Raw genomic sequence first — 19,514 nt, forward strand, 5'->3', positions numbered from 1 at the left:
CACAGAATCGGGTTTGCTGATATTGTAATAGTGTTTTTTGCCACTCAAGGGGGCATTTTTCGTTGTGTTCACGTGGGGAAATTATGTGGCGTTCATACCCTCTTTTGCGCTTTTGGAATTACTCCTAAAATGTTTGCTCCATTATAACATGTAAAATTCTTGAAAAAACCCAGCTCCTAAAGACTACAGCAACAGTTATTTATCATTGGAGGATAACTTATGCCTGACACAGCAACAGAGCAAAGGCTTGCATGTCTGCGTGATATTATCTTATTTAATCTAATCATGTTAATGTGCACAGGCTGAAGTCGGCACGTGACGTGGTGTCCAGGACGGGTCACTCTCTGGCTTTAGGCTGTCTGCACCGGTACGTGGGTGGCATCGGCTCGGGTCAGCACCTGAAGACCAGCGTGAGCATCCTGCTGGCCCTGGCTCAAGATGCTACGTGTCACGAGGTGCAGGTGAGTGGTCGGCAGGAGGATCGTGAGGCTCAGCACAAATGGTCATTTAGTCATTTAGCAGACACTTTTATCCTAAGCATTCATGCCTTCTTCTTTCAGACGTGGGCCCTGCACTCTCTGGCTCTCATTGTGGACTCCAGCGGGCCCATGTATCGGGGTTATGTGGAGCCCACCCTGTCTCTGGTGCTGACTCTGCTGCTGACCGTCCCTCCGTCACACACCGAGGTGCATCAGTGTCTGGGCCGCTGTCTCGGGGCGCTCATCACCACTGTGGGCCCAGAACTGCAGGGTAACCTGCACTGCCTGATATTCCACATTCTCTCAGAGGAAGACCAGCATCATTGTGTCATTACTTTCAGCATCCCTGTCATCCTCAGAGAAACATCATTGGTTCTTGATTTAGTTCAGCAGTGAGAGCTGTGCTCAGTCTGGTTTGCTTTGTTCCCCAGGTAACAGTGGCAGTACTTCTACCATTCGTTCCTCATGTCTGGTGGGCTGTGCCATCATGCAGGATCACTCTGATTCGCTGGTTCAGGCAGCTGCCATTTCCTGTCTGCAGCAGCTGCATATGTTCGCCCCACGTCACGTCAACCTATCCAGCCTGGTGCCCAGTCTCTGTGTATGACGTTACATTCGTATCACTGCGTATCTCTTTCTGCTCTACTTTTGTCAATGAATACGCTGGTCTTGACTGCTGGACATGTGTGTTTGTGCAGGTGCACCTGTGCAGCTCTCATCTGCTGCTACGACGTGCTGCTGTGGCGTGTCTCAGGCAGTTAGCGCAGCGAGAGGCGGCAGAGGTCTGCGAATACGCCATGAGTCTGGCCAGAAGAGCTGGTGACGGCAAAGACAACACAAACATCAGTACGTAACTGTGGCTTGTGTACTGTTACTCCCCCAGCAACAGTGTTAGCAACACTGTAGTGCTAAGTTGTTCGTGATTTTCCTTTCAGATCTGAACATCACAGAGACAGGCTTAGAAGGGGTTCTGTTTGGAATGCTGGACCGTGAGACGGACAAGAAGTTGTGTTCAGACATTCATGACACGCTGGGTCACATGCTCTCCTCTCTGGCTGTGGAGAAACTTCCTCACTGGCTAAAACTCTGCAAAGATGTGCTGGCGGCTACCACAGGTGACACAATCCGTCCGCTGTGTAAGGAGGTCAACACCTCATGTTCATGACTAAAGAGATTATATTTAGTTTTATACTCTGTGTCCTGTCTGTGAGAGGATGGCCAGACGTCTGAAAGACCTCAAGGATCACGCACACAACTGTCTCTTTCAATGCTGCAGTTGACACAGTCTTTAAAATCTGGAGATCCACAGCGTACTCCCAATAAAAGTGTCCCAGTCAGCAGTGAGAGTTGGTCATGTTCTGAAGTTGTTTCTGTGTTGTCACAGAGGTTGGTGGAACTGTTGCGTCTGATGGCAGACGTAAGGAGGAGGATGAAGACTCTGAGAAGAAGGGCGAGATGGATGATGACATCATGTTCACAACACTGGGTCAAGATGACAAATCCAAACCCTCCGTAGCCCCTCGCTGGGTGACACGTGTATTTGCTGCCGACTGTTTGTGTCGAATCATTCATCTGTGTGAAAATGCAGACAAAGCTCACTTCGACCTGTTGGCCGCCCGCGTTGCCAAGGCTAAGAACCCTGCAGGTAAAAATCACTGTAAATCTTGATAATGCTTTCTTTGTGTGCTGCATATGGGTAGGTGCCAAATATACCGTACATCACATAACTATTAATGATATATTATTTTTTATGATTAATATTTATATTTAGCCTATAAAATAAAACAGCGTAAGAGAGATTTATCTTCATTGTTATTTCCTTCCTCAATTTTTGCTGTCACACCATTGGACACATTTATTTATTCAGACAATATAGACCACAGATGATGCTTAGGACTGTCAGATACTTTTCAGATTCTGAGCCTGTTATATAGGTTATCTTGGTTTTGGTGTCTGTCAAATGAAAGTTAATAACGAAAAGGAGTGATGTACTGTATATTTGAAAATGAAAAGTGACATGAACTAAATTTGTTTTTGAGGTCGTCTTAGCTTTAAGTAATGTCATAATTTTGCAGTGGTATTCTGTTTTCTATCTTGGTATAGACAGTTTCAGTGGCAGCAAAATAAACACACTGTATGTGGCCCAAACTTAACTTCCAGTAGACTTCAATATCTATCAAGTAGTTTACATTTTATTTAATAGAATTAATCTAAAATAAAATATAAATATTCAATATAGCTACAAGCAGCAATTACGTGGTCAAGCCCAAAAAGGCACAAAGGAAATATATATGGACATTTTCTGAATTTTTGTAAAGTAGATCTAAAAACATAGGTAAAGAACACAATATAAGTGCAAAAATGTGTTTGTACAATACCGAATTTAGGTATATACTTCTAAATAGGTGACGCCCACAATAGGCGTCCAAGGACAATTGGGTATGCTTCAAAGTAAAGTATAAATCCATATTTATATCTCTAGATCATTTGGTGGTGCTGTTCTGAAACCGTATGTAACCTCATGGACATGCTATGATGCCATATACCAAGTTTTGCGCCAATCCCTGAAAGTTTGGCTAAGATACAGAAAACCTATTTGTGTGCTGTTTGGTCTCCAGGTGATTTTCTGGTGCTGCACCTGTGTGATTTGATTCGCATGGCTTTCATGGCTGCGACGGATCACAGTAACCAGCTGCGTATGGCCGGTCTGCAGGCTCTGGAGGTCATCATTAAGAAGTTTGCAGCTGTGCCTGAACCAGAGTTCCCCGGTCATGTCATACTGGAGCAGTACCAGGCCAACGTTAGTCTTGATACGCTCACTCATTCCAATGAATTCGCTCCTTTTATATGTGAAATCGTCTTTTTTCATATTCTTGATACTTGTTGGTATGTTGATAAAGAGTCTCTATCATTAGATTTAAGATTCTGTGCATTTGTAATAATGTTGTTTTTGTTCCCAGGTCGGTGCGGCACTGCGGCCAGCATTTTCTCCTGATACACCCTCGGACATCACAGCCAAAGCCTGTCAGGTGAACTTTCATACCAGCCTGTCCTACTCCTGTCCAACATGATCGCGACATGTGTTTATTCACAAAGCTTCAAACACAATCATTCCGATATATTCCACCAACGTCCAGTTTGCTGTTTTGTGTTAACTTAAACATGAGTGTTTGTTCTTAGATGAAATATGAAATGCTCTCTTATTTGTCAATAAAACTGTAAATAAGGCAAATAAATAAATCCAAAGCTTTGTTTTCTCCTGGTGCACTTCCACTCATCTAAATGCACTTTTACTATCTCAATCTCTTTGCGTGCCAATGCAAGAAACGGGATACGTTAAAGGAATAAAATTACTTACACTCCATCTTGTCATTTCTTTCTTCTGAAGAACACAAAAGAAGAAAACCGTTGATGCCCATTGACTTGCATTGGTTTCGTGTTCATACAATAAAAGTCAATGGGGACCAACAGTTTTGAAATGTCGTCTTTTGTGTTATGCAGAAGAATGAAAATCGCACAGGTATAAAATGACAACAGGGTGAGTAAATGATGACAACATTTTCATTTTGAAGGTGAATAAAGTCATTTTATTTCGATATTATTCATTGAAAAGAAATGCGGTGCTTGAAATGACTCTTATCTGTGTGCAGGTATGCAGTGCGTGGATTGGAAGTGGTGTTGTCAGCGATCTCAACGACTTGCGTCGTGTCCACAACTTATTGGTCTCCTCTCTGGACAAAGTTCAGACCGGCAAGGGTCCGTCCAGCCAGCTGTACAGCGAGAGTGCCACCACCATGGAGAAGCTTGCCGTCCTGAAAGCGTGGGCCGAGGTAAGATCCGGGAAACTGGCCACATTTGTAATGCTCTTCTTTTATTTATTTGCCGTTCTCCTCTGTCAGGTGTTTGTAGTGGCTATGAATATAAAGAAAGAGTGTCAGTCCAGAACGGCTCATGAAGATGATGATGTGGAAGAGGAGGAGGAGGAGGAGGAGAGAGATGAAAGAGACATTCTGCCTCCGGACAGTCTGATGACGTTAGTTCAGCCAGAGCTGCCGGCTCTCAGTCGTCTCTGGCTGGCGGGGTTGAGGGATTATGCGCTGTTAACTCTGCCTGCTGAATTCTCCAGCCAGCTGCCACCAGAGGGTAAACCATTACCAACCTAACCCAGACCTAATTTATCATATCACATCGCAAGTTTCTGTGAGAATTACTTGGGGAAGAGTTACCAATTGTTGTTGGGTTTTAATCTCAGGAGGGGCTTTCTACACACCAGAGACTATAGACACAGCACGTCTTCACTATCGTAACTCGTGGGCATCTATCCTGCATGCCGAGGCTCTTTGGCTCAGCAGCACGGGCTTCGGGACGCGTGAGGACGCTACAGAGGGCAGGGCTGGCCCCTTCAAAGGGCCCAGCGTGGCTCCTGTCCCCAGCCAAAACCCAGAGGATCTAGTGAAGGACCGACTGCACCTTCTTCTGGGTAATTCTGGGACTGCGCTGCTGGGTTTTCTGGCCTTGTTTTTGTTTCAGACGTGTAATCACCAGCGCTCTATAACTATTTTACAGGCATCAGCATTGAATTCTTGTGTTTTCCTCGTGCCGAGGAGCCCATCGAGGATGTGATGTCATGTCTGCATGCTCTCTGCACGCTGCTCGACTCGTCTGCTGCCCGCACACACATCGCTGAGGACCAGGTCAGTGCTATTGACACATGCATTTATTCTGGATGTATAAATGAATGTTAAAGCACTACAGAAGACTACATGTTGGTGACCATTTGAATGGCAGTTGCTGGCTGTGGAGCTGCTGAATGTGCTTCATCGGCTCTTATTAACACGAGATCCGCCGAGTGTACAGCTGCAGGTGATTGCCGTTGTGCAGAAAAGCATCCGTGCCGCCCAAGAGCACCTGGAGCGCATGAGGGGTGAGTACATTCACCTGAACCCATCACGGTCTCTCCAATATTTTGAATTGAGACTGTGATACCAAGCTCATCCGCTAGACCGTACGGTTTCTTTATATGAGACCTCTTTATAACTACAGGACACATTCAACAAATTGTTTATTTAATAAAATGAACATACAACAAAATTTAACAAGTTTAAAAAAAGTTTAGTACTATTTAATAGAATCATTATGCAATAATATATATTAACATAAAAATGTATTCAAATAGTTTATGTACAGGTACAAAAATTTGAAGATTGGATTCAATTTATTGTCATTACACACATACAAGTACAGTGCAACGAAATGTATTTTTAGAAGAAGATAAAGCATAACATGGGGAAGGAGGAGAAAAACATGTGCACAATACACCATAGACAAGACTTGCAACAGGGATAAGTAATCCAGTTCCGACAAGCAGCCATCTGATCCTGCTGCCATGGTGGCGCCGTATACAGACCCGCTTGTCAGGCTGGCGGGTCAAAGCGACGGAGGCGATGGATCTGGGGATGGGTGACCACCCTCGAGTGCGGCCTATGTTTGTGTGTGTGTGTGAGAGTCTGTGTGATAGTCTGTGTAGGTGTTTCTGTAGAATGGGGGAGGGACGCAAGAGCGACTCGTTAAATTCCAGCAGCAGCCTTGGCCAAGGCTGATACAGGGGAGTCGAAAAAGATAAGATTGATTGTTTAGTCTTGGGGCGAGCAACCGCATTTCATTTCCACGGCTACTCTCTTTGTCCATTTTATCCATTTTGGCCTCCAACAACATCAATTTTCCTTTGCAAAGTCGTGAGCTTCTCGGTGATAGAATCCATATTGCGGTTATTAGTCTCATTTCCAGAGCCGACCGCTCTTCCCACGACTTCCATCATATTGGGCAGCCTTGTGAGACTTTTGAGAGCTGTTACCGTTTTCTTAATTTCTCGATAACTAAGGGCACAGCCTAATCCAATCAGCATAATACCTGTAATCATGGTTCTGTATAGGTAGATATCTTCAATGTCCACCACGGAAAGAGGAGCCAGACACACGATCCGCCATCTCTCCCAGGCGTCCATCGTGTAGCCAGCTGCGAACGTTCCGTCAGGGCAGACAGGTTCCCCCGAACCCAAGCTTCTCATCGAGAAGATTGTGTCAATAGCGTTGAGAGACCAGTTGATCAGATCCATAATTTCAGTTGTAGAGCAGTGCAGAGAGAGTCTATCAATAGATGAGACGAGACTCCTTTTGCATGAATCACTGCATGAATGTGGCGTGGCATGGAGGCAAACAGTCTGTGGCACTGCTCAGGTGTGATGGAAGCACAGGTCTTTTTTTCTTCAGGTCATCTGCATTGTTGGGTCTGCTGTCTCTCATCTTCCTCTCATAGATTCTCTGTGGGGTTCAGGTCAGGCGGGTTTGTTGGCCAATCAAGTTCAGTACACTCAGAAATCATTGAAGCAGCTTTTGGTACCTTTGGCACTGTGGGCAGGTGCAAAGTCCTGCTGGAAAATGAAATCAGCATCTCCATAAAGATTGTCAGCAGAAGAAAGCATGACGTGCTATAAATGTCCTTGTCTCTTTAGGGCTGTGTTGAATCAGAAAACACAGTGGACCAACACCAGCAGATGACATGGCAGCCCAAATGACTATGAGAACTTTACACTGGATTTCAAGCAACATGGATTCTGTGCCTCTCCACTCTTCCTCCAGACTCTGGGACCTTGATTTCCAAATTAAATGCAAAATATACTTTCATCTGAAAAGAGGACTTTGGTCCAATGTGTTTTCTGAAGTCCACAGTCAACACAGCCATCTACCAGGACATTTTAGAGCACTTCATGCTTCCTTCTGTTTAATATAGTTTTTATTAAAATGATCCAAGTACAATCTTGCAGACTTCACCTTTTCCTATTGTAACGAGCAATTCGAGACGAGAGTAGAGCACAGTCTCGTGGGTACCCCCGGCCTGTGAGGGGCGATGGGGGTTTGTAACGAGCAAAGCTGGACGAGAGCCATGAGGGAACGGCCGGTGACGCGACTGATAATGAGTGTTAGCTGCGCGTTGCACCGGTCTCGTATCTCTCACGGAGGAGCTCTGGGAGCATAAAAGGACGAGCGACAGGAGGGTATGACGAGAGAGGACCAGGCCTGGACTTTATGTTGTGTTTTAGTGTGTTTGTGTGGTTTTAACGAATTTTAAGTTTGTTTTGTTGTTTATTTATTTAATTAAAAGCTTGTTTTACTTTCGCCAGTTCCCGCCTACTTCCTTCCTTTTATTGAACGTAGTTACACCTATTATTGCACATTTTCTATGCACGTTACACTCTTGTTTTATGGTATTCATGCAAATGATTTATGTTAATGTGTGTTCTGATGTGAGGACCATTTCCATGTAAGCTGTTATCTAACTGACGGAATGTTTCATACTCCGTTTCATTAATATACTATTTTAGTAGATTACTACTGAATGTACTATATAGATCAACTGCATTCATGTTTTTTTGGATTCTTTGTGTTCTTGTAAACCTGCTTTGAGACAATCCAACATTGGGGGAAAAAAGCACTACATTAGTACATTTGAATGGAGTGGTATGATTTAAACACAATGCATGTGGAATGGATTCAGTGTGTGCCTTGTTTGTTATGACAGCTGTAGAGGACAGTGGAGATCCGGGGACGGTGCTCGGGGAAGGGGGCGACACCGGGGAGCTTCTTCCAGGAAACTCTCTGGTGTTTGCTGCGATGGAGCTGCTGGTTTTTATCTTGGTGCGTCACTTGCCCCAGCTGAAAGAGAAGGATAGCGATGCTGTCAGACATTCAGCTCGACATCTGTCAGACGACAGCAGCCGTCTGGTGGCCGCCACGGTCACAGCCCTGGCAGAGCTGGCGTCTCTCTGCTCGCCTGCAGGTACACACACACCTGATTTACCTGTGGGCTCCACAGCACATTTCAGCCGCAATGTCCTAACATCCCATCGTGCCAAATTACTGCAAACAAATGATGCTAACAATTGTATGCTTTCAATAATCCAAAGCTACCCACAGGTATGCAACAGCTGAGACAAAGCTACCAAACAGTCTAGAACAGTCTGTATGTGACAAAAGCATCATCCATCCATCCATCACATCCACCCAAACAACTTTCTTGGATTAATACATAATTTCTTTCGAAAAGTGATGGATGTGTGCCAGAACAACATTCAGATTTCCACCTTTTGTTAGCTGTATGCGATAAGAGAAATGTGACTTCTGGTTTTAATTAAACCTGTTTTCATTGCTGTAGGAAGTATGACCATCCTGCCCACGGTTCTGTTTCTCATCACCGGGGTTCTTAGAGAGTCTGCGGTAAAAACATCTGACAACTCTGTCCCGACGCTCGTGTCTGCGGCTCTGCAGGGCATCAAAACCCTCCTCAGCTCCCCTCCGGCAAGAGTTCAGCAGACTCAGACGCAGTGGAGTGCTTTGGTCCGGAGCAGTTTGGCCACAGTACTGGAGTACTCACAGCCTGGTAAGAGGATGTCATGCATCTGCTTTTATCTCAAAGGCTTTGCTCTCTCTCTGACGTGATTCTTCTGCTCTAGACGTGTCTGGATCCAGCGTGGATGAAGTCAGTTTGCTGACAGCCATCACATTGTTTTTGCTGTCTGCCAGCGGCGAGCTGGTCGGTGTCTCCGTTCTGGAGAAAGGCTGCTTCGACCGTTTCAGACACGGACTCAATTCAACTGAACCCTGGGTGAGTTACACAACACAAAACACTTTATGTAGACTGGAAATACAGTACATTGGGATGCATATTGAGAAGCTGGTCTCAGCAGAAGTAAGGGAGTAAGATTTGTGACATATAATTGAATTAAATTAATTGCCTTTTATTTTGATTCATTGACATAAAGTAGGAATGCACCGATACCACTTTTTAAGGATCAAGTACGATACCGATACTTTTTCCCTGGAACTCGCCGATACCGACACCGATGCTAGGTTTTTTTTGTTTGTGGCAATTTTCTAAGAACAACACAATGAGACTAATGAACATATCAGCATCTTTATTTTTAACAACTTCAACTCATATTATGAAAAAATAAATAAATCTTATGTGCTTATCAAAAATTTTCATGTTAAGTCAATGCAAAGACGCGATAGACCTGCTTGCGGTGCGATTCACGTAAATGAGGCGGCACGAATTGAGCGTTCGCGTTATTCGCGCGAGTTGAAAAATCTGAACTTTGGCGCAAATTTTCGCTTGCGTTAACCAATCAGGAGCCTGCTCTAGTAGTGACGTGATTATGACATAGAGAGCGGAGGCAGAAATCTGAAACAACAATGAAGGACTGCGCCTCTGGACTCAGACACGGCGCCGAACGAGTCCACGTCTATCTTCAGACTTCCATAAAACATAATGCGCAGCTACCTGCTCAACAAAATCCATGTCCGCCATTTCACAACAAGACTGGAGCCGCCTGCCAGAAGCCACTCCCATGATGCGAATTTCACTCGCGATTGAAGCGAATTCCATGCGCGAATGAAGCGAGTAAACTCAAAATGTTCAAGCGTCCCACTACACACGAATAGCGCGATTTAGGTGTGAACACTCTATGACATTGTGTCTGCTATGGCAGATGTCTCTATGTGCACTGGAACGTTCTGTCAATTACGTCACGTGAGGTATCGGTCTTTGGTATCGGGGAATTTCTACGAGTACGAGTACATGAGCTTGGTATCGGGCCTGATACTGGTATCGGTGCATCCCTAACATAAAGTATGATATGTTTTCTTTTGACCTCCATTTTTTAATTTCTTAAAATAGTACAATGAATATCAATAAAACAGACCTATGACTGGATCCCTCCACTGATCTTTATACATGACCTGACCAGAAGTCGACTGCGCATTATACATTTATGCATTTGGCAGACACATTTATCCAAAGCAATTTACGTTGCATTATACTATACATTGTATCTGAGTATGTCCCCTCGGATACACCAGCATCAAAGTCACTGCAAGATCTGCAAAGCAGGTTACAAAGATGAGAGGACTAGATCTAAACAAAAAGTTAAATCAAAATAAAACACAAAACCTTAAATGTTATCAATTACATATCACATACCAGGTGTCATGAATCAGACCTCTGTGGCTCTCTCTGATGGCCACCGGAGGGCACCCTCTCCTGAGTATTGACTTGCCCGGACTACATTTCCCATGCACCACGCATAGAGACTAATCACCTGCACAGGTGTTCTCCATGATCTGCTCTACTTAAGCAGCATTTACACTCTTACTCATTGCGAAGTCTTGTTTTGTCCCGGCTAACATTTCTGAGCGTTAACCTTGATATTCTGTGACCCTTCTGCGTATTATCCTGGATTGTTTGACTACTGTTGATTCTCTGCCGCCTGCCCTTGTGACCTTGCTCTCTGGAACGTCGACTGCTTTGCTGCCAACCCTGACTCTTGCCTGGTATCGTTTCTGTTTCTGCTCAGCCTCTGATATTCCTGCCACTGTTGTTTGATCACTGCCTGTTTGACCCTGATCTTGATTATTAAAGTTAATCTGCAAATGGATCCACATGCTTCCGACCCCTCAGTACACCAGGATTATGGGCATGCTTTTAGAAATCAGGGGCACATATTTTGTTTCACATTTCAAACAAAAGCAAACAATTGGTTAGAAAGACAAAATGTAATTAATATATTTAAACAGTATAAATAAAATATTAAAATAATAAAACTTAAGTATAAACAATAAGCTAAAATTTATGTATAATGAAATGTTTTCAGATATACAGAACTTTTGAAATGACAAACTTATTTAATTTGATAACATACATTGTTTGATATGACGTGAACACAATCTACAGGTGCTGGTCATCAAAAAGTTGATTTATTTCACTAATTCCATTCAAAAACTGAAACTTGTATATTATATTCATTCATTACACACAGACTGATATATTTCAAATGTTTATTTCTTTTAATTTTGATGATTATAGCTGACAACTAAGGAAAATCCCCAAGTACCAGTATCTCAGAAAAGTAGAATATTACTTAAGACCATTACAAAGAAAGGATTTTTTGAAATCTTGGCCAACTGAAAAGTATGAACATTAAAAGTATGAGCATGTACAGCACTCAATGCTTAGTTGGGGCTCCCTTTGCCTGAATAACTGCATGAATGCGGCGTGGCATGGACTCGATCAGTCTGTGGCACTGCTCAGGTGTTATGAGAGCCCAGGTTGCTCTGATAGTGGCCTTCAGCTCTTCTGCATTGTAGGGTCTGGCATATCGCATCTTCCTCTTCACAATAGCCCATAGAAAATCTATGGGGTTAAGGTCAGGCGAGTTTGCTGGCTAATTAAGAACAGTGATACCATGGTCCCTAAACCAGGTACTGGACTGGTTGCTTTAGCACTGTGTGCAGGTGCCAAGTCCTGTTGGAAAATGAAATCTGCATCTCCATAAAGTTGGTCAGCAGCAAGAAGCATGAAGTGCTCTAAAACTTCCTGGTATACGGCTGCGTTGACCTTGGACTTTAGAAAACACAGTGGACCAACACCAGAAGATGACATGGCACCCCAAACCATCACTGACTGTGGAAACTTTACACTGGACCTCAAGCAACATGGATTGTGTGCCTCTCTTCCCCCAGACTGTGGGACCCTGATTTCCAAATTGAAATGCTAAATTTACTTTCATCAGAGAACAGCAGTCCAGTCCCTTTTTTTGTCTTTAGCCCAGGTGAGACGCTTCTGATGCTGTCTGTTGTTCAAGAGTGGCTTGACACAAGGAATGCGACAGCTTAAACCCATGTCTTGCATACATCTGTGCGTAGTGGTTCTTGAAGAACTGACTGCAGCTGCAGTTCACTCTTTGTGAATCTCCCCCACATTTTTGAATGGGTTTTGTTTCACAATCATCTCCAGGGTGCGGTTATCTCTATTGCTTGTACACTTTTTTTCTACCAAATATTTTCCTTCCCTTCGCCTCTCTATTAATGTGCTTGGACACAGAGCTCTGTGAACAGCCAGCCTCTTTTGCAATGACCTTTTGTGTCTTCACCTCCTTGTGCAAGGTGTCAATTTGGTCAAGTCAGCAGTCTTCCCCATGATTGTGTAGCCTACAGAACTAGACTGAGAGACCATTAAAAGGCCTTTGCAGATGTTATGAGTTAATTAGCTGATTAAAGTGTGGCACCAGGTGTCTTTAATATTGAACCTTTTCACAATATTCTACTTTTCTGAGATACTGAATTTGGGATTTTCCTTAGTTGTCAGTTATAATCATCAAAATTAAAAGAAATAAACATTTAAACATATCAGTCTGTGTGTTATGGATGAAAATAACATAAAAGTTTCAGTTTTTGAATAGAATTAGTTAAATAAATCAACTTTTTGATTATCTTCTAATTATATGACCAGCACATTTACTAAGGTGTGACCGTGTGAGCTAGGGTCCTACCAGTGCCCTACGGGAGCCCTCCTGCTTGACTCCACCAAGCAGCGACACAGACGAGGCACTAAAGGGTCACATTACTTTTATTTTCCTCCAGTTCCTCAGAAACAACAAGACACAGCAACATACAGTGGTGCAGTGATGCCTATGGAATGTGGTCAGCTGTAGGTTTTTAGGAGTTGTACAACGGCTCAGAACACGGCACAACCAATCCGAATCAAGGACCAGAACAAACTGTTTTATAATGTTTTTCTTGATGATATGTTTCTCTGGGCATGGTTGCAGATTCAGGCTCGCTGTTATCAGCTGCTGCTGTCCATCTTCCAGCATTCCTGCCGCAGTCTGTCCGTGCCGTACATCCACACGTTAGCACCAGTGCTGGTGGAGAAGCTCAAGGCCGTCGAGCACAGGCGACCATCCACACCTGCTGAGCTTCAGGCCGTGCAGGAAGGGGTTAAAGTGTTGGAGGGCCTTGTGGCCATGGGAGAGGAACAAAACCGTAAGTCTTGCTATTTTTTTCTCTTTGTATCTGTCAAAACTATCCTGCTTCAATATACACTGAACAAAATTATGAATGCACCACTTTTGTTTTTGCTCCCATTTTTCATGAGCTGAACTCAAAGATCTAAGACTTTTTCAATGTAAACAAAAGGCCTATTTCTCTCAAATATTGTTCACAAATCTGTGTTAGTGAGCACTTCTTCTTTGCCGAGATAATCCATCCACCTCACAGGTGTGGCATATAAAGATGCTGACATCTTGCACAGGTGTGCCTTAGGCTGGCCACAATTAAAGTCCACTCTGAAATGTGCATGTGGTGAGGAAGGCGGGACGAGAGTTGTGAGGCTGGGCCGGTGGCGTGAGTGATAGTCGCAATCAGCTGTGCGTGCACCGGTCCCGGTATATTTTACGGAGAAGATCGGGAGCTTAAGAGGACGAGCGGCAGGACTGTTGACGAGAGAGGACCGGGCCCGGACATATGTTAAGTTTGTGTTTATGTTTTATGGCCGGCAGTCGACCGTGAGGTGGTTGTTTAAATGTCCACCGGTTCCCGCCTCCTTCCTTTCTTTCTATGGAACTTCATTACAGTGCAGTTTTACTGTGTTTGGGGTCCGAAAACCGGTCAGTATCTGGTGTGACCACCATTTGCCTCACGCAGTGCAACACATCTCCTTCTCATAGAGGTGATCAAGTTGTTGATTGTGGCCTGTGGAATGTTGGTCCACTCCTCTTCTGCTGGATAATGGCAGGAACTGGAACACGCTGTCGTATACGCAAATCCAGAGCATCTCAAACATGCCCAATGGGTGACAGGTGAGTATACTACATGCAAGAACTGAGATGTTTTCAGCTTCCAGGAATTGTGTACAGATCCTTGCCACATGGGGCCGTGCAAACCGCTTACCCACACAACACCATACATGCTGTCTGCTATCTGCTCTGTTCAGTGAAAACCGGGTTACATCCGTGAAGAGAACACCTCTCCAAAGTGCCAGATGCCATCGAATGTGAGCATTTGTCCACTCAGGTCGAGACCCCGATGAGGACGACTAGCATGCAGATGAGCTTCCCTGAGACGGTTTGTGAAGAAATTCTTTGGTTATGCAAACTGATTGTTGCAGCAGCTGTCCGGGTGGCTCGTCTCAGATGATCTTGGAGGTGAAGATGCTGGATGTGGACGTCCTTGGCTGGTGTCGCTGCACATGGTCTGCGGTTGTGAGACCGGTTGGATGTACTGCCAAATTCTCTGAAGGGCCTTTGGAGACGGCTTATTGTAGAGAAATGAACATTCAATTCACAGGCAACAGCTCTGGTAGACATTCCTGCATCAGCATGCCAAATGCACGCTCCCTCAAAACTTGCGACATCTGTGATAAAACTGCACATTTTATAGTGGTCTTTTATTGTTGCAGCCTAAGGCAGGTGTGCTGCTGTCTAATCGCATCTTGATATGCCAAACCTGAGATGTGGATGGATTATCTCCATGTCCAGGACAATTGGAGATGGATTTGTTGTGTTTTAGCATTGAAGAGGACTGTTTATATAATTTCAGTGTACTTGTATGATGACAAAATAAACAAATTAACAAAATAAACAATAATAGTGGAGAAATGCTCACTAACACAGATTTAGACAGATTTGTGAACAATATTTGAGAGAAAATGTTTTTTTATGTACATAGAGTTCAGCTCATGAAAAAGGTGTCAAAAACAAAAGTGTTTCGTTTATAATTTTGTTTAGTGTATGTGACATCAAATAAGATTCGCGTCAAGTCATCTAAATGAAATGCAAAAGTTGTCAGGTTATGTTTCAGAAATTGTGTAATCTAAGAGATTAGATTGCTGACTACAAATGTTGTCATGTGATTCGTAACCAGCAACTGATTACCCAGCTCTGTTTAAAGGCTTATAACTGACACTAGAATCATCTTTTAAAGGTGTTCTGAACTGGCCGTTTTGATTATGTTATACTGTTGTCTGAGGTCAATTTATGACGTTTGCGTGGTTTTTAAATTAGAAATCATGAAAATCAATAAGCAATTGGCAATTTTCTACCCGGGATTTGAGGCCGGCTCAAGAAAAAGGCCGGATAACCATTCCAAAGACATCAATGTGCCTAAGTGATGTACATCTCTCTGTCTTTTTGACAAGCTACATGCTTAGTTGGAGACTTCTGTAAACTTGGTTAGAAATGTAAGTTACACATAATCAGGGCATCTCAAAAAAGCGATCTCAAACAAAACAATAGTGACACATCGTACATATATTTTTACTCGCATTAGATTCCGGTCGGATTCAGTATTGACGGCACAACATTGCTTTTTAATCTCACTCTCTATGCAAATCCAGCATTGACATGTGCCTTGTTTACATAGAAATCCACGGGGAAAGAAAGCGAACAAACGCTCTGTGTTTTACCCACGTGAGCTCGTCTTTAAAAATAAACTTCAACCACTCATTCCTAATATCAGAATCTGAAGGAAGTGATAATAGAGGTTTAGTTTAAACTGATGGATAAAATGAATCTTTAGCTGAAAAATATGTCACTATTATTGTTACCAGTTTGACAATCATCACAAATGCTGGTGTGTATACTATGTGTGGTTTAAGTCATTTGCGAACCAGTGGGCGGCGCTAGAGAAGTAGTAATTTGATAGGTTGAACACCGCCTCCACAGAAGACTATCTGTTACGTCATTAATAGGTACATTCCAGGACCTGGCATTCGCTGGACCTGGTGTCAATTAAAGTTGTCATTTCATTAACAAGGAGGTCTTCAGTTCTGACACTTACAAGATGTTCGTTTGAATACGATGAGCTATTATATAACAAAAGCTAAAAATGTATTTGTCCACCAGCTTCCTCTTCTTAGACTGTTTTTTTATTTTTCAACCAGGAGTTCAGTTATTGGCTCTATTGGTCCCGACCCTTGTGTCATACCTTTTGGATGAGGCGGCATTCTCCTTAGCTCCCACAAACTCGAAGGGCTTGCACGAGTTTGCTCTTCAGAACCTCATGCACATTGGACCTCTGTACCCAGTTGCTTTCAAGACTGTTATTGGAGCGGCACCGGAGCTGAAGACCCGTCTTGAGAGTGCCATCAGATCCAGACAAGCCAACAGTAAAGCCAAGGATGCGGCCAGACAGCCCCAGCAGATGGTGCAGGCCACGCCCACCATCAAACTTAAGACCAGCTTCTTCTAGACCCTCTCAATGCCTCTGCAGTTATATGCATGTTATTTCAAGGTTCCAGTCAAATTGTGATGAGCTTTAGGATCTAGTTACAAGCTGTTGTTGTTGAACATAATGTGTATTGTTTGCTTTATGCCTTCGGGTAGTTTTAGTCTATGAAAAACACCTGTCACATGAAGTTAAATACTCCCAAGTTTCTCAACTGTTCTTATGTGATCTATTATTAAGATCGAGCTGTCTTACTGTCATCTAGTTTTAAAAAGCTTTTTTATTTTTCATGATTCCTCTACTTTTGATTGACATTTGTTCATAAACGTGTTGTCTTGTAAATGTAAGCGGTAAATTTGCCTAGTAAAATGTAGTTGCAGTCTCGGAGTATTTATATTTGGACATTTTAAAGCAAATCATTGTGAGGACCAGCACATTTGTTGTTTTGTTGTCTATGCTATTAATAATCTGATTGTAACGTTTGCCTTTGGAAGTAATCTCCATAACAATGTGTAATAAACTAATAATAAAACAAGCAGACGTGTATGAAGACTTCACACAAGCTTTTTTCTTTGTGTGCTTTATTACTGAATTAGTATTTACAAACGATAGTCAGATTTTACAGCCTTGATGACCAAAATGTCTAATATTGAAATTGTTTCATCACTCGAATAACATTGTTTATCCAGCTGTTTTTAAGAAAATGTCTTCTGCCTTTTTTGTCATAGGCTGGATTTATAAGTTTGATCAAAAATACAGGCTGCACATTTTGGCTTGTGAAGCCCGTAGTGGGCAATTCTGGTGAGATTCTAGTGTTTTTTTACTTCCATGAACATAACTTACATTTCTTTTATGGATTTAAAAAAGGTTTGAAATGTTTAAAAGCATTAATATCAAAATGTATGTAAGACCAGGGCTGGGACCCACTGTTATAAGAGCTACTGTTAAGTCTCTTTTGGAGCTGGAGTTGGAGCATATGAAATTGCCAGCTGACTCTGAGTCGATGAGGGCTTTGACAGTAACGCACTGAGTAAGCATAGTTAGCTGTACATCAGTAGTGAGGGATGTGATTTAGTAGTAGAGGCAGAAACCCAACTCACAGTGAAGAGGAGGACGAATGGGACAACCATTTATGAAATGTCACTTCAGGCATCAGTGTAAGCAGATCCCCTGGGTCAGCCAGCTGTTGCTGTCTGCTGAGGACCGACGGCTGTAGTCGATCTGCATGGGTTTGGTGTCTGGTTCTGGAGGTCTAGGATCAGACGGACTGAGCGGGAAAGTGTCCCTGTTGGCCTTCCGTACAACCCTTCATGCACTTGGCTACTAGAAACAGTGAACGCTCGAACCCCATGGTGTCATCATAGGCTGAGAGATGCAACCGTAATGGCAAAGACAATCCCAGACGATAGGTGGTCAGCAGGACGTGTTTAAAGGTAAAATGATAGGATAACATTGTGAAAGTGTATGTGACATGGCAAGCATGTGACGGTGACACAATACAAGATGAGGTAGCTTAATAACATGCTTCATTAAAACAATATCCATGTCGTCGGAATTCCCGAAGGCAAAGAAGGACAGGAAATGGTGAGGTTTCTGGTTGCTCTTATCTCAAACTTGTTTGATTTGATGGGCCGGCAATTTGATCTGGAGCCTCACATAGAACACAGAGTCAACATCGTAATTCAACAGAGAGACCCCAGCCGATACTGGCACGATTCTTATGCTAGATCTACACAACTGAAACGAGATTGTTTCAAGGAATGTAAGAAACTGCTTGATGCGAAGAAGGTGAGCTTTACAATTCTTTATCCGGCTGAATATAGAATTGAAGTTAAAGACGGTCGTAAGACTTTCTCTTGCCCACAACAGGTCATGGCTTTTATTGAAAAGATTTAGTAATTTTGGACATTGTTTTCTCTTTCTCCCCCTTTCTCCTTTTTGAATGTGCGATTATTTATAAATCTTCGGTGGGCGGATGCGTTGCGGGACACCTTTTGAACGCGTCATAGGTAGAATGGCTGTGTGCCTCATTTATGTTTATATGCATACTGTTCATGGTTGGGGGGAGGGCTTACAGCCACATTATGACTTTAATATGATTTAGAGAAACTGGGTTTGGTTGCATTTTATTGTGTATATGAAGAATGTCATGTTTCGATTTCCGACAATCTTGATGATCATAATTTCTTTATAAATTTGGAAGTAAAGTTGCAAATATTAAATTGTGAAAATGGGGGGATTTTTATTTATTGATGGACCCACTCTTTGATCATAGTGGTTCAAGAGTATATAAAATTCATCGAAAACACAAATGATACTATTAAGGATGTGTCAACATTCTTGTCTGATAGATATTGGGCGACTATTTGGCGGCTCTTGAACCCACAAGGGAGGGATTTCACTTTCTTTTCGAATGCCCACAAAATCTTTTCTAGAATTTCTTTTTTATCAAGAACACTCATTTCCTCTGTTATTACATACAATATTGGAAATATTATGGTTTCAGATCATGCTTGGGTTTGTTTGCAGTTAAGACCCCATATGGAACTGAGAAAATCACATAGAATGCCGTCTTAATATATCTCTTTCACACAATCCAGTATTACAACAATGAATTAAAACAGATATGATAAATTATAGAGAAATTAATTGGTTATCTGTATCTTCAGTGGGAAAGGTGTGGGATGCCTTTAAGGTGGTTTTTGGAGGATTTATTATTCAAATAGCTTCATTCTCTAAAAAGATTAAAGACCGTGAAATGTTTGAGCTAAAAAATATAAAAATGAACTGAAGCAAAGATGAAATGTTACATGACACCTAGTGGTCTCAGGGAGAAAAATAGATATAATACTATTCTGTCTCAGAAAATAGAGTTTATGCTTCTTAGATCAAGACTGAGTCAGGGGATAAAGCGGGGGAATCTCCTAGCTAACTATATTGAGAATTAAAAGGGTTCTCCTATTATACCAGCTATTAGATC

The 19,514-nt window shown here is 42.7% G+C and overlaps 1 protein-coding gene across 1 annotated transcript in view; it reads left to right on the forward strand.

Annotated features, from left to right (window-relative positions):
• The window catches only part of heatr5b (HEAT repeat containing 5B), a 45,203-nt gene extending 28,108 nt beyond the window's left edge, over positions 1-17,095 (forward strand). The window contains exons 19-36 of the mRNA XM_079472698.1: positions 302-461; positions 561-750; positions 911-1,080; positions 1,178-1,325; positions 1,415-1,594; positions 1,864-2,124; positions 3,098-3,279; positions 3,440-3,508; positions 4,130-4,309; positions 4,379-4,622; positions 4,732-4,959; positions 5,046-5,173; positions 5,268-5,403; positions 8,058-8,315; positions 8,691-8,915; positions 8,989-9,140; positions 13,141-13,354; positions 16,251-17,095. Of these exons, the coding sequence (XP_079328824.1) occupies positions 302-461; positions 561-750; positions 911-1,080; positions 1,178-1,325; positions 1,415-1,594; positions 1,864-2,124; positions 3,098-3,279; positions 3,440-3,508; positions 4,130-4,309; positions 4,379-4,622; positions 4,732-4,959; positions 5,046-5,173; positions 5,268-5,403; positions 8,058-8,315; positions 8,691-8,915; positions 8,989-9,140; positions 13,141-13,354; positions 16,251-16,558 (3,433 nt within the window). The 3' untranslated portion in view covers positions 16,559-17,095. The remainder of the gene's footprint in view (positions 1-301; positions 462-560; positions 751-910; positions 1,081-1,177; positions 1,326-1,414; positions 1,595-1,863; positions 2,125-3,097; positions 3,280-3,439; positions 3,509-4,129; positions 4,310-4,378; positions 4,623-4,731; positions 4,960-5,045; positions 5,174-5,267; positions 5,404-8,057; positions 8,316-8,690; positions 8,916-8,988; positions 9,141-13,140; positions 13,355-16,250) is intronic.
• Positions 17,096-19,514: the final 2,419 nt, after the last annotated feature.

Source organism: Barbatula barbatula (genome assembly GCF_947034865.1).
Source record: "Barbatula barbatula genome assembly, chromosome: 14".
In the NCBI taxonomy this organism is placed as follows: Eukaryota; Metazoa; Chordata; class Actinopteri; order Cypriniformes; family Nemacheilidae; genus Barbatula; species Barbatula barbatula.